A 16,646-nucleotide genomic window follows, 5' to 3' on the forward strand; every position below is an offset into this window, starting at 1 on the left:
GCGTGATATAAAGTCAGAATTGCGAGATATAAAGTCAGAATTGCGTGATATAAAGTCAGAATTGCGTGATATAAAGTCAGAATTGCGTGATATAAAGTCAGAATTGCGTGATATAAAGTCGCAATTGCGTGATATAAAGTCAGAATTGCGAGATATATTCTCGCAATTGCGACTTTATTTCTCAGAATTGCGACTTTATATCTCGCAATTGCGACTTTATTTCTCACAATTCTGACTTCATATCTCGCAATTGTGAGATAAAAATTCGCAATTATTATATATAATTATATATATTATAAGTGGCGGAAACAAGCTTCCATACTGACCCCATCATTTATGATAATGTATTTCAGCTTTCACTAATAATGGACGAGGTCAGTTGATGGGATAGTTCACTCAAAAATGATATTTCTGTGATAATTTGCTTTTTAAAACCTGTGGGATACAAAAGGAGAAATTTTGCAGAATGTCCCATTTTTTCCATGCGATTGCAATGAAAGGGGGCTGAAGCTTCAAAAGATTTGTCTGATTCAATTCACAAGTTAAAATCCGTCAAAGCGCTTAAAGTCGGCATGAGACAGAAGTTATGTTTTCTTCACGGCTTCTCGAGCAAGAAAAAAAAAATGTACGTATGGCGGGACGTTATTTTGCCCATCATGAATTAATTGAATGGTTGGATCGTTCTGATTTGCTATAGTCGATGTGAGTGACAGATTGTCCCATCCTGATGCCAGTAAACACATCATCAGAAAACAAAAGAGATGTTGCTACAACAATTAAAAAAAATTATGTGCACGGATAATTTAATTACAATAAATCCTGCAAGCAACCATAAAAAATAAGAATTGCTAATTTTATTTCATGGTGACAAATAACAGATTGGAGGATATTAACTGAATAATGGCTTAATTTCTGTTTGTCACACAAAGCTATTATATGACTTCATCAAAAGACTGAATATAGCGCACAAGTCATATGGAGAACTTTTATGGTGCTTTTGTGTCTTTTTTTAAGCTTGAACGCTCCAGTCCCTATTCACTGTGATTCCATGGAAAAGAATAGGCAGTACAGTCTTCAAATTTCACTTTTTGTGTTCCATGGAAGGAAGAAATTCATATGGGTTTGGAACAATAGAGTGAGTAAGGGTGTGTTCAGGTTCGCTCTTGGTTCGTTTGGTCCGGACCAAAAAAAACAAAACATTTAGCCCCAGTCCTGGTCCGCTTAGCGTTCATATTGCCATTTTAACACCGAACCTAAAGATACCGAACCTAAAGGCATAGGGATATGTTCACAACCTGATTGGTCGGCTTTTATTATGTGTATTTCGTGACGGAACTTACTGAACATCCAAAACAACATTGTGTGCTGGGATAAATTCGCACGTTGTATGTGCATAGCCTACATATGATGGACTTTTGACCAGATGAGAACTCAAGAGCTTATAAAATGTGCAAAGGAGTCAAAACAGCGGCAGGAATCCCTCCATCACACACACAAACGAAAATCTGCTGCGAGGAGACGCGGTTCTGATGCCTGTAGCAGAACTGTGATGGCAACATCACGTCTATGACGAGAAAAAAAAAGGTATGCTTCAGCGTTCTGTCCTTTTAAGGGTTTAAGGGTTGCATCTTGTGACATCATGTCCTGTTTTTGGTTCGTTTACATGTCTTTGGTCTGTGCTGCGTTCATATTACACTCCAACCGGACCAGAGTTAGTTTGAAACCGGACCGAGACCCATCTTTTCAGCGGTCTCGCTCCGCTTGTTTGGTGCGCATCAGGGTTCAGATTGCAGCGTTCACACTTATTCAAATGAACCACACTAACAGAGCAATCACACCAGAGTTTGTTTTAATCAAAGTGTGAACACCCTAATGACAACAAAAACTGACAGAGTAAGTCTGATACTGAAAAAGCTGCTGTTTCCAAAGTAGTCCTGTGCCAGAATATTCCCCTTACCAAGTGGATCTCGAGGTACTCTTGAGTAAATCCATTTAGCATCCTGACAACACAAACACTCTCATATCTACTCATTAAAAAGCAACTTATTAACATTACAAAAATGCGCACGCTCACAATACAGAAAGAAATAATAAGGCTGCAGGACTGACAGCGAATAAATCACAGATCTTTTTGTGCAGCTATTGATTGTCATTCACAGCTGTAGCCTGCACATAAGCAACAGTGACAAAGCATCCATTATTGATTCTTCTATCTCATAGGAACCTCATACATCAGCCCACTTGAGAGCACGTTTGCCTCCACGCTTCCAAACAAAGCAGTATGCAAATTCCAGTAACTGGCAAAGTAAAAAAGATCCATCCACTAGTGCTGCATAATTATTATATACACCACATTGAAGGGGGTGATATGTATATTTAGCCCTTCAATGGCTTTTAACCTGCTTGAGAACTGATTCAAATGTTATGCACTGAAAATGGATTTTTCAGGATTCTGCAATATGATGATTCTGCCGGATATAAAGACAGAGTCTGCAGAATCGTGGAAATCCCTGGTTGGCCTTTCTGACTGCTTTCCGTATATATTGACCAATATAATAATACTATTGTAATAACTATAACCAACACCTACATTGTTTACTGAAACCTTCTTAATAAAAGTAAGTAAAATGACACTTTAGTGAAGATTTTTGAATAATGACAAACAAATAACTAATCACATAACTAATAACTGTGGCTTTTTGTCTGTTAGCTTTAAAGCTAAAAACTGTGTGTTAAAATCGTACTCCTCAACAATGACGGAATAAACTGCAATAGAAAACAAAAAAAAACGTTTTTCTCTTCTGGGAAAACACACCAAAAATATTGATGACTCGTCCTGCACTCAGGGGCGTAACCAAATGTTTGTCCAATCAAATACCCTCTAGAATGAGAACACATGTTTACAACTTAAATTAAACTAAAGCCTATTGGCTATTTAAAAGGCACAAGTCCTTAAATACTGTATGTCCTGCCCAACTCTCCTGTTTCACATCAAGCTATTTTCTTAATTAACACTGAACAAAAAAAAAAAAAAAAAAAATGAGTCTAATAACACTTAATAAAAAATGCATTCAAATCTTTATGATATTCACAGTGTGGCTGAATTTTAAATCGCCAGCAAAACCACTGTGAATCACCAAGCCAAAACCAAAAATGACATATTTATATGGCACACAATTATACACACACACACTAGTAAGGAACTCTTGGATTACAAAGGTTGTGAATATAACAATCATGTGATATCACTGTCAACAGCTAATAAAAGAAACATGTGCTATTTTTTATTGTATCTCCTTCATAACACAAAATGGAGTTTGACCCCGTTTTGTTAAGCTATCAATCACACACACAATCATTTCTGTTTATAATACATAAAGTATAAAAAAAATGAGCAAATGTTTTGTTTTTATAAGGGTTTTTGATTGACAAAATTGAGCTGAAATGAAACGTATAATGCTTTGATAAATCAGATCCTTCTGAGCAATCACACAGGAAGCGTAATCACGCTGGGTGTGATCCGTCTGCACATTAATGAGCATTTATACACCATATTGTTCCCAGTTAATGAGAGACACAAACAAGGAGAGAAGGAAAAAGCACAGAGGGAGATGAATACAGGGACGACACCCTGCCTGTTTAAACAAGTGTCATTCTCAAACACTTTCTTGTTGTGTCTTGTACAATCGCTTAAGTTTCTACTCACTGTAAAAAAAATAGGTTTGACGCTCATTAAAAGAAACATTCAAGCCGTGTTATTATCAAAGCCTGCAGGCAGTTAGTCACGACAAACAACACGTTATTTTCTCAAATGTTACTTGAACACGTACACTTTTTGGATGTTTTTGAAAGAAGTCTTTTATGCTCTTCAAGCTTGCATTTATTCCATTGAAAATCAATTATCAATTATTAATAATGGTGCTTATTATCAGTGTTGAACAGTTTTTGCTGGTTAATATTTTTTTATTTACTGTCACTTTTGATCAATATAATGTGTCCTTGCTGAGTAAAAATATATTTTTTGAATGATAGAGTATCACAGTTTCCACAAAAAAACATTGATAATAAAAAGAAATGTTTCTTGAGCACCAAATCAACATATTATAATGATTTCTGAAGGATCATGTGACACTGAAGACTGGAGTAATGATGCTGAAAATTCAGAATTACCGTCGCAGGAATAAATTTCATTATAAAATATATTTAAATAGAAAACCTTTCTTTTAAACTGTAATAATATTTCACAATATTATTGGTTTTACTAATCAAATAAATGCAGCCTTGGTGAACATAAAAGACTTCTCACAAAAACATAAAATTTCTTTATTACAATCTTGAATGAGAGTTTGAGATTTGTGCAATTAAACGTTCACAGCAGGTCTTTAGATGTACGCCAATCTCTCTCCGCGTGTTCTTTCAAGAGGAAAAGATTGCAATAAAGAAACCAGCCATAATTAAAAACATTAAGCCTATGGAACCAGAATCACTGATCAGAAACACCAGAACCACTAACCGGTACGTCTCATGTATGTGAACTGTGCGGTGTGTATACCGAGTTCAGCCTTCTCTTTGAGGACGTCCTTGAAGTTGAGGCCGCTGTTGAGCGTGGACTCTCTGTATCTGTGCAGCGCTTCTCTCTGGCCGTTCTTGCCGAGCTCCTTCAGCACGGTGGGTTTCAGGGGTACGGCCCGCAGACCCTTCTTCCAACTCCACAAATCCGCGACGGTCCATTTCACCAGATCCTCCAACTTCACAATGACTTTTTCTGAGACGGCGATAACTTCATCCTGTCAAGAAACAAATGCAAAATGAGGAAGGACACAGGTGTGATGAAAGTGTGTGAAAGGCAAAACATGCTTAAATTCCTAATCAAATGAAAACCAAATTGTGGCCTAAACAACCAATATACCAATATAAAAAAAGGGGTGGGAAATAAAACATATCATATTGAAAGGAACCTCATTACTGTGTGTCAAGCTTATAGTCTCTTAAAATATCTGATCATTTGACCTTGTGGTTTCCCCCAAAATGTCAAATGTATCAATTCATGATTCATGATATTTGCACCCTAACTTTCTACTTAAATATATTTTAAAGTGTAACTTATTCCTTATTCAGCATCTTTACTCCAGTCTTCAGTCACATGATCTGATGAGTCTTCAGAAATCATTCTCATATGCTAATTTGGTGCTCAAGAAACATTTCTTATTATTACCAATGTTTTTGCTGCTTAATATTTTTGTTTAAAACCGTGATACACTACCATTCAAAAGTTTGGGGCAAGTGAGTTTTTTTAAAAGAAATGAATGCTTTTATTCAGCAAGGATATATTAAATTAATCAAAAGTGACATTAAATGCATTTACAATGTTACAAAAGACTTCCATTTAAAACAAATAGGCTAAATGATCATTTGAACTTTCTATTCTTTAAGAAAAATCTTTTTAAAAAAAACGTATTACGTTTTCCACAATAATATTAAGCAGCAAAACTATTTTCAACACTAATATTGTTATTATTATATAATTGAGCATCAATAATAACAGATAAAAAAGATGATTTGAGTGCCAAATCATCATATTAGAATGATTTCTGAAGGGTCATGACTGAAAAAGCTTTGCCATCACAGGAATAAATGACCTTTTACAATATATTAAAAGAGTATATAAAATAAACTAAATAACAATATAATTATAAATATAATATAAGACTAAAAAATATTACTGTTTTACTGTGTGTTTGATCAAATAAATGCAGCCCTGGTGAACATAAGAGACTTCTTTGAAAAGTCTTGTTAAAAACGGGATACAATTTTTCATTTAGTCCAACAGTTTTTCTCTGGTTTGGTTCTCAGAACCGCAAAATTTTACTGGTATTGGTACCGACTACTGAAATTGACAACCCTGTGTACAGTCATAAAGATTGGATTTGAAAAATCGGGATCAGTGTGCACAGCCTAGGACACAAGAAAAAAAGCACAGCCCTAACCAGTTCTTCCTTCAAATATACATCTTGCGCAAGTTGCAATTCGAAATGTTGTAATTTGGACTGCAATTCCATTTTTAATGCGTCACAACACAAAAGCATTACGATTTCTTTGCCAAGCAGACTTGCTTGCATTATTCGCTTATAAAAGTGAAGCAAGAGCTTTGCTTGCGACCTGGCATGGGATAACAGAACAGACCCAGTTATACAGGGAATCTGGGGAACAGATGCATTTGTATTTGGCAGAGCCCTGGATCATGCACTTCTGACTGACCGTACAACATGCTGAGAAAATTCACTGAATGCTTCCTTCGCATTGTTTGGCTTCGTTTCCCCAAGCTTGACCCAATAAAGGCGAGCATAGATCAGAGGGAATACCTGCTCTGCGACACTGGAATATAGTTCATATCTGCCGGATCTGCAGGCAGCAACAACTTTCTGCCGAACAGACCATGTCTAATTACGTCCTCTTTAAGTAGGGCTGTTTCTTTTTAGGTTTCAGATTTTTTTTTTCTTGGTTCCAAAGAATAGGTCCCATTGTCATGCTGTCAGGCAAACAATTTATCTCTCGCACAGACAGCGTAATGGGACGAAAATGGAACTTTACTTAACCGTAACATATGAAAAGGTTTATAAAGTTACCAAGAAGGGGGTTTGGCCTTAATAAAAGAAGCTAATGGAAGGATATGAACGCGTTATCTGAGATTTCTTTGCAACAGGGCATTCATGCATTCCTCTAGGTTTACATACCATTCCACTGCAATGAATATTGCAGTTAAAACCAGTTGATCTCAACTGGTTGTGATCCAAAAAATGGAAAAGCAAGAAGGGTACCGGTAAACATACCAAGGGAAAAAAAAACCATACTAAATCTACACAATAAAATGCAACTAACTATAAAATTGTGCATAGTAAGGATGTTATAAATAATAAAATAAAATAAAAAATAAATAAAATATAAAATAAAATAAATAAATAAATAAAATAAAACATATAACATAAAATAAAATAAAATAAAATATTGAAATGTAAAATAAAATAAAATATTGAAATGTCAAGAGTACTCTGTCTTTTGTTTACTAATTTTGGTGTTTGGTGTAATTTTAGTTTTTTTTTTTTTTTGGTGCTGTGTTAGACTGCAACTTCAATTTAAAATCAGGGTCCTGAAGCAAACTATGAGAACCACTAGTTTAAGTTTAAATGACCTTTTCTTCAACCACTACGGGTGTAAATGGAAAACATGCGGCCCTCAAGATTGCACACCTCCAAATGTTTGTAGCAGAAAAATGAATCTAGCCTCTTCATAATGACCATCTGAGCGCAGAGGCATTTGTTTTCACGCGCCTATAAAACTAAGTGGGTCAAACACTGTTAATCCTGATGGCGACACAGCAAAACTTTACTATAAGATCATGTGCCCTGCTCCGCCGCTTTGAAGCTCTGACTGCGCCCTGCTGCTTTGATCGAAATATTGCTTCATTGTGTAAATTAATTTAGGAGGAAACAAATAAAACAATAAAAAGATGAACAGATTGCATTTACCTTCTTATTAAGTGATGTTAAGAGTAAAATCAATCAAAGCCTTTAACAGGTTTCCTTGCATTGCATTTGGAAATACGCTCGCCTCCTTTTCATTACACTTTAAGAGTCTTTAAGAAGCAGAGCTTAGGGGTGTAGACGGCGAAGGCCCTCGACCAGAGTCACGCTGAGCCCGTCTCACTCGGTTGGTTCAGGGGTCAGCTCAAGAATTCCCCAGGTCACCGCAGATTTGTACACCTGCTTGCATGTCCATTTAATTATTGACCAGCTAACGCGAAAAAAGGGCCGTGCAGATCCTTAGGAAGTCTTTTTAAGTCTAGTTAAAAGTTAAATCAAGTATTCAGATTGAATAATTAATTCACTCTCAGCTCAAACTAGAACTGGGCGATACAGCACAGAAAAATGTGACTTTTTTTTAACTATTATACTTTTCACTTTAACTAAGATAGATAGATAGATAGATAGATAGATAGATAGATAGATAGATAGATAGATAGATAGATAGATAGATAGATAGATAGATAGATAGATAGATAGATAGATAGATAGATAGATAGATAGATAGATAGATAGATAGATAGATAGAGACAGACAGACAGACAGACAGACAGATAGATAGATAGATAGAGACAGACAGACAGACAGACAGACAGACAGACAGACAGATAGATAGATAGATAGATAGATAGATAGATAGATAGATAGATAGATAGATAGATAGATAGATAGATAGATAGATAGATAGATAATGCTTAATTAGTTAACATTTACTAATATTCCTATCACAATTGAAGCACACTTGACTTTATCCTATATGAACACAATTTTATATCATGGTAAAATAATATAAATCACAATAAAGCTATTTTCTCTGTAAATTCAATTCAAACTGCTTCTATATTACCATATGCTAAGGCCTATGGATAGTCTAGTGAAATAAATCTGTTACAAATGAAAGCTACTTTATCTCATTTGATAACTTTCTTTATTTGTAGAGTCAATAAACCAGACTCGGCTGGCAAATTATTTGATTTCTCCCTTTAGGTAAACTTTTACAGACGTTAATCCTTAACCTAACAACATCACTGGCATCCAAGTTTAGACACAAGTTGTCACTGTTTATCTTCTCATCTCAAAACTCCAGTGTTGCATAAAAACGTCTGCTTTGCACATTTAGACTGAAGACGAGACCCGTGGCTCCATCCTGGTGCAATTAGCACAGTCGCTGTCAAAGAGGCATGAACTGATTCAGAAATAACTTGCAGATGTGCAACTGAAATCTCTGCTGAATCTAATTCAGTTCCTTTCACGACACGCCAACAAAAGCCGCTTGTTTGAATGTGTCGAGCGGCGCGCTGATTGGACGTGGAAGAGCAGCGCTGCTTCAGAATGGGCCGAACTGAAATATGATGACACCGTCTTACAAAATTAAACCCATTTGTCATGAAACGCGAGAGCTTTGAAAGACAATGCAAATGTTTGCTCATAATGCTCAGATGAAGGTTTAAGAAAACAAGAAATATCAATGTCAAGCGCACTTCGGGGGTTAAAAAAGTTCAAATAATCATGTTTTAACAAACGAGTGCCGTTATTCAGATTTAGTGCCTAAAATGACTAGTCGTTTATCAACCAAGGTGGAGTATTTTAGCTCAATTTCTTTTTCCCTATACTTAATATTTTTGGCAGCGGTTCTTTGAAGGGAATAAATTCAGAGACGAAAAGAGGCTTTGTGAAGTATGTTGTGCTTTAGCACACCGTTACACTGCCAGCACGGTAAAGTCTCCGAATCTACCGTATTCTACAGTACAATACATTTCAAGACAATTCCAATAACCCACCATGAGCAATTAATGTTACTTATTATGCATAATCCAAAGTTACTTAGTATGCATAATACAAAATGAATAGGGAAAGTGAATGGTGACAAAGATTATCCCCGGCCACATTAGCAACATATTGGAAAAACTACGAGAGCAAAAAGATCCACTAAGAAATCTGCGTAGGGAAATCTTTCACTCTCACTGGGACTGAAACGGTTACCGGTTTTGGCGAAAAACCATGATAAAAATTCTGTAAACACTTTTAAAGAACTTATGAATTAATTAATTCTATAAGGGGGAAACCCGCCTTCAGAAAAGTTTAAATGGCATTTGCTTTTCATATTCCCTCGGTGTGTGTAATACCTTATAAAGTAGTGTTTTATAAGCTCAGCTGCTTTGTTTACAGAGGTTACCATGGAAACAGCTCTACTTCTGCTGTTCCATAAGCGCCATCTACTGTCAGAGAATGGATTTACATTTTCATTCAACTTCTCCATAGTTTTTGTTCAGACCAATGAGAAAATCGGACCAAAAATATCAAGGTAACCTATGCCGAATTGGAGTAGATAAAATGGCAAAAAAATTTTTATCATTTTGACTAAATGATTATTTTTTTTTAATCATTCATCCTTTTCATAATTTTTTTTTATTTTTAAAGGGATACTCCACCCAAAAATGAAAATTCTGTCAACATTTATCCCCCCCCCCCCCCCCCCCCTTAAGTTGTTGCGAACCTGTATAGACCCTTTCACACAGAGATTCTGGAAAATACACAGATAAAGCGACAGATAAAGTTCGTTTGATTTTGGTTCATTCACACTGCAGTGATTTTCCGGGAGGGAGCGTTCACACACAACCCGTAAAAATCCCGTAAAGACACGTGACATCGATGTGACATGTAATGTCTCAGCAGCGTGTATAGTTTGCTTATGAGCTGCGATTTCTCTCTGGAGAAACCAATGCCAAAAAAATGCCAAAAAATGTTGGCATTTTTTTCTCTGATTCGATCATAAACTAGCGCATTACGTACCGTTTCACTAGCCTGCTTTCACTTCACTTCAGCGTCTACGACACGGCATTGGTTACGGCTTTTGTTCACACAGCGCGCGTTCCGGGACTGATCCCGGCAATGTTACTAGGTCCCCAACCCGGCATCGATCCCGGCATCAATCCCGGGTCATGTTTGCGTTCACACAGAAGGCGTTCTGGCAATTTCCCGGCAATTTCCCGGGATCAACGCGCTGTGTGAAAGGGCTATATGAGTTTCTTTCTTCTGCTGAACACAAAGGAAGATGTTTTGAAGAACGATTGGGCCATTTTCTTATTAAGAAAAATTCACTGAGAAATGGTAAATGTGACCGCAACTTAAGGAAAAAAGCAGCTTGGACATTCGGCTAATTATCTCTCCTTTTAACTCTTTCTGCGTCATTGGCGGATTTTTCCGGCTTTCCATGTTTTAACTTTTATATACGGTAGGGGGCGCTATGACACATCTTCTGAAAGAGCACTGAATCTCCTGATCAAAACACAGGCGAAAAAGAAGCAGAAACAAGCGATAGCATATGTGAGCAGATGCATATGTAAAATAACATGATCATCAATATTAAACAGCATATAAATCAAAACTGCCCAATGTTACTGAATGAAATGTCGACCCAGGACGAGCTAAAGGACTGTGAAGCTTTGGGGGTTTTGATGGACTCGATCTACTCCATCTATGTATTGATCATCATTCTGAATATGATCCAGATAGTCTTCGACAAAAACTTGATTTTCTCAGCTTTTTACTCGAAATGTTGCTTTTTTTAATGAAACACCCATATTCAATGTTGATAAAAAAAAAGGAATGCATGAAGCTAGAATAAAAAGTTTTTTTGTTTGTCTGGGTTTTTTTTTTTTTAAAGGGATACTCCACCCAAAAATGAAAATTCTGTCATCATTTACTCACCCTCAAGTTGTTGCAAACCTGTATGAGTTTCTTTCTTCTGCTGAACACAAAGCAAGATATTTTGAAGAACGATTGGAACCAAACAGTTGTTTGGCACCATTGACTTCCATAGTATTTTTTTTTTCTACTATGGAAGTCAATGGTGCCAAAGTTCCAATCGTTCTTCAAAATATCTTCCTTTGTGTTCAGCAGAAGAAAGAAACTCATACAGGTTTGCAACAACTTGAGGGTGAGTAAATGATGACAGAATTTTCATTTTTCATCTGTTCTTTCTTTTGACATTGCATGTTCAGATATTCATACAACTAAATATTCTGGGGGCCATGAAACTTGTGAAAATGATGGCGTTGGCTGGCAAATTTAAAAAAAAAAACGCTGGTGGGGAAACTGGTCAAATCTTTGGAATAATTAAGATAAAAAGTATGTTATGTTCACCAAGGCTGCATTTATTTGATAAAAAATACAGTAAAACATATTTGTGAAATAGTATTATTAAAATTTAAAAGACCTGCTTTATATTTATATATTTATGTTTGATGCATTTTAAAATGTCATTTATTCCTGTGATGGCAAAGCCAAATTTTCAGCAGCCATTACTCCAGTCTAAACATGTTATTTTAAATTACAATTAGCTATTTCACAGCATTAGTTTTACTGTATTTTTGATTAAAAAAATGCATTCTTGGTGAGAATAACATACTGTATATATACAGAAAACATTTTAAAAATCGTAATTATTCCAAACTTGACGAGCAGAGCATGTTCCACACAACAAATAAAGTCACACTCACCTGCATAAACATAAAACAGAGGGAATACGGTAATAAAAAAAGGGATATGTATCTCCTACCCCTTTAACTCCGCCTACTAGTCACCACACAGTCAATTATGAAAATATGTACTTTAGCACATCCCTAACTGCCACGGGAAAGTAAATAACATGTTACGGAATGTTACCTACAAAAGGAGTGCTGATTTCATTTGAACTATAAATATGTCTTAGGGATTCAAACACAAACATGGACTGATGCCAGGCAGCAGAGATTTGTCTGGATCTCTGCCACGTGCTTCCTGCACAACTCCCAATCTCCAGGTTTGTAATTCACATAACAGCTGAAAGAAGCAACTAATATGACATTAGCGCCCTTCCCTGGATCCTTTGATGTTACTGGCACTCAAAAACAGGATATTTGCCAGCGGATTTGCACACGCAGCCATTATCTTTCCTTACACATGGTCTATAAATGCACAGCACTGGAGGTTTCGTATGGATATGTAAACTATGCCTGTTAGACAAAGTGCACAGTGCTTGCTGGAATCTGATATGGAATCTATTTATAAACCACCAACCCCATTAGTTCTGCTCTTATGTCACATAAATGCTATTCAAGAGTATTGCCAGTGCGGAGTCTGTCGACACAGCGTTAAAAACCCCTCTCTCTCTCTCTCTGTCTCTCTCTCTCTCTCTCTCTCTCTCTCTCTCTCTCTCTCTCTCTCTCTCTCTCTCTCTCTCTCTCTCTCTCTCTCTCTCTCTCTCTCTCTCTCTCTCTCTCTCTCTCTATCTCTCTCTCTCTCTCTCTCTCTCTCTCTCTCTCTCTCTCACACACACACTAAAACAATGATATTACGAGCTAAGGGACACTAGAACAACTGGGTCCAATAAACCTTGAAAAACTGTGAGAGCAGTGCCGGGCTGTTGCCAAAACAATTCCTCCCTTTAAAATGACACATATTTTCTGTGAAATACAGTCACAGATGAAATATTGTCTGAGCTAGGGAGTAGTTCGGTATCTTATTTCCGAGAAGAAGAAAAAAGTTGAACGCTTTAGGATAGATTAAACAAGATGAAAGAGGAAATATAATTAGAAACAAACAATCCGTGTGAAGCCGAGCAGAACGCCAGTGCTAGAGAGAGAGTACAGTGAGACTGTACGCCTATAAGAATGTGTTGGCCCAGGAGGGTTCGATTCAAAAAAATAAAAAAACTGCACGTCTTCACAGGAGTGTTATGTTGCCCTCTCTAGGCACAAACTCTAAGTGTTAAGTTTTATCGGCCGGCTGCCAGAAAGAGATCACTGCAGGCCTGTTGCTGTTTCAGCCACTGCTATCCTTTCTAATGAATGACTAACCCCAGCCAGAAGGGAAATTACATCACATGGGTGTAGAAACAAAAAGGCAACAGCAGAGTGGCCCTGTTTTTATCACACAACTGTACTCGCATACCTTCCTGTTTGCATACATGCGCGCTAAACATTAGCACATTGCAGAGTCTTTGCAGTTGAGCGTTCAAATAAGACAGAATGCTGATCAAATGTTCAAACAGTATAGATTCAGACGAGCTCAGATCAGTGGCTGTCCAATTCGCTTCAGGCTTTACAATAAACATCAAGCAGCGGTCCAACACAGTGCCATATCGTTTAGCGTACATAAATTTCAGACTGAAATGAAAAAAGATTTACATTTATTAATAAAATATTGATAATTTGTATTAATATATATATATATATATATATATTTATTTATTTATATATTTATTTTTTATTATATATATATATATATATATATGAAAGAATTTTGTTCTTACAGTGCTGTTTTAATTATTGTAATTTATTATAATAATTATAATAAGTGTTATAATATTATAATTACACAATACAATGATTATAATAATTATAATTAAAAACAATAAACAAATAAACAAAGTAACAGCACACACCCAATGTAGTTTGTTTTTCTTTCAGGTATGCAATATAAAAGTAGCGTATTTTTGTTATAATAATAATAATAATAATAATAATAATATATAATAAAAATACATACATAAATGTATATATATATATATATATAATATAAATTTTATATGGGCCTATATAAAAATTTACAATTAAATATTTGATGAATAAATAAAATATATAATTAATCAATTTCATAATTTAATATAATTTAACATTTTCCAAATTATATATATATATATATATATATATATATATATATATATATATATGTTATATTATATATAAAAATACATTGTAATTAAAATTATTTTATTATATATTTTATTATTATTATTCAATTATTTATATATATATAAATATATATATATATATATATAAAGTTAATAATGTATAATTAAATTCATAAATGTAATAATATCAAACTAACCAATAATAACACACCAATGTAGTCTGGGTCATATTTTCTTTTTGTAGCTTCCGTGGATGCAACCTCAGCATCTATCTAATTTGGCTAGTATTTAAAATTTGCATAAAACACTGCATTTCCTCTGACATTTGAAAGTTGTTCTACCCTACTTATCCACGATTCAATTCTAAGTTGCACAATTATTTGCATTTAGCACAGTTTTTCTGCATGCTCTTTGTGACCCTTAAGAACCAATCTGTGACCCGTTTCTGGGTCATAACCCCATCCACTGACTCTCTTCTCGTAAATAGGAAACATGTCTGTTATTATACTATTAACAGCATAGTGCAAGCCTCTGCAAATGCATGGCAGTTTCTATGATAGCTGATTAACTTTATCAGCGGTCACTAGGGTTATTCGCTGCAAATGCAAATGTAATTTAATTGGACAATCTGCTGAGTGCATCTGAGGCTGCCGAGTTGTGAAGCTCACATTACTGCAGGTGCTTTGGCTGACACTTAATCACATTGTTATTTAAATTCACCATGTCTCATTTAGCAACTACACTGGGAATGCACAAAAAGAGTGGCGAACATTCTTCAGTTTTTCACACAATACTTGTTAGGACATGTGTAAAACAAGTACACTCCATCCATACTCAATATTATACGCACAACATTGCAGAATTTCAATGAACACTTTTACACAACATTATCCCTAGCTATAATGCACTGAAAACAGAAAATGAACACTGTTCTAAACAAGCTGAGGGTATATTTTGGAACTGACATACTTCTGTTAATATTGTCTGATTAGTAGTACGCTCTTAGAAAAAAGGCTCAATGGGGTTCAATACAGAACCCTAGGGTTCTTTATGCTTTATGAACGCTTTAAGCCAAAAAGGTTCAAAATAAGGAGAAATGTCTTAAAAGCGCACTGTGTGATTTTTAGCGGCATCTAGTGGTGAGGTTGTGAATTGCATCCAACAGAAGTTACGGTGGCCGACAGGAAAAGATGTCGTCGTCTGAGACAGCAGAGAGTAGCCAGTTAACCATTGAGGTTTTACAAAGATAAATTTAGAAATTAGGTTTATTTGATTATTCAGTAAAACGACATGTTATTGCGAATATTATTGTTACTTGTTCATCATTGTGTCTGTTTTAATCGCTGACTTTAGATGGCTTCTTTGCACGAAGAACAACATAGTGACGAAATGTCCGTTTAGGGCTACTGTAGAAACATGTCGGCGCATTTCAATGTAAGTGGACCCGCGGTGTATGTAAATGGCTCATTCTAATAAAAACATAACGGTTCATTATGTAAGGTCTTTACACCATTGAAAACATAGTTATGTATATGATATTGCATTTCTGTCAACAGATCCTCCTAAATATTACACAATGCACCTTTAAATGATTGCATAATACTTTCGTGTTTAACAGGTTTTTTTTTTTTTTTTGGTTTTTCTGCCGATAAAGTATGTTTACAAGCTGTTTAATTCATAAAATTTAATCAAAATTAAAAATGAAATAAAACAAAATTAAAGCTAGGGTAGGCAATGTGTTTCATAAACACTATTTATTATACTGCTTGAAACTCTCTTTAAATCCTGATAGCAATCAATAATAGACGTGGTCTAAATAAAAAAAAAAATCATATATCTTGTGGATGTCTCAGGATCAAAAAAAGTTCGTCCAATCATTGTATTCGATCCGAATGCAATGATAGGATGTCCTACCTGTCTGTCACACACCCTGCTCGCGCAGACATCACACATCAAACTGTACACGTCCTCGGACTCCGAATTAAGCAATTCTATGGCAACACCAATGCAGCATTCCGAGGTCTCTACGTTTTTTTTACATTTATTATTATTGTGACGTTTTTGAGACATGAGGTAATTTAACGGCTTTTCTCGCGACGCTTTGCAGACTCTGCTCTGTCTGTACGTGTTCATGTGTTTTGAAGGAGGCGTGGCTTTGGAGACGCTCTGGAGGGAGGGTGGGATCTTTACTTTTTAAAGCTAGCTTGCTATTGCTAGTCTCTGAAATTGCACACCCTGCCTTTAATTAATTAAAACTAAATCCACAAAATGATCCCATGATTAGAACCCTTAAAAGCTTGAAGCGCTTTAAGGTTTTATATAGAACGGAACATTTTCTTCTAAGAATGTGTGTTAACAATAAGCATATCACTTCTAAAACTAGTTATCGT

The 16,646-nt window shown here is 35.6% G+C and overlaps 1 protein-coding gene across 1 annotated transcript in view; it reads right to left on the bottom strand.

The window, feature by feature from the left end:
• Positions 1-16,646, bottom strand: part of arid5b (AT-rich interaction domain 5B) — a 119,704-nt gene that overhangs the window by 100,200 nt on the left and 2,858 nt on the right. Inside the window, exon 3 of the mRNA XM_056245875.1 lies at positions 4,553-4,787. Coding sequence (XP_056101850.1) covers positions 4,553-4,787 — 235 coding nt within the window. The remainder of the gene's footprint in view (positions 1-4,552; positions 4,788-16,646) is intronic.

The sequence above is a fragment of the Rhinichthys klamathensis genome, unplaced genomic scaffold, assembly GCF_029890125.1.
Source record: "Rhinichthys klamathensis goyatoka isolate OS25496 unplaced genomic scaffold, OSU_Roscu_1.1 h1tg000035l_1, whole genome shotgun sequence".
Taxonomy (NCBI): Eukaryota; Metazoa; Chordata; class Actinopteri; order Cypriniformes; family Leuciscidae; genus Rhinichthys; species Rhinichthys klamathensis.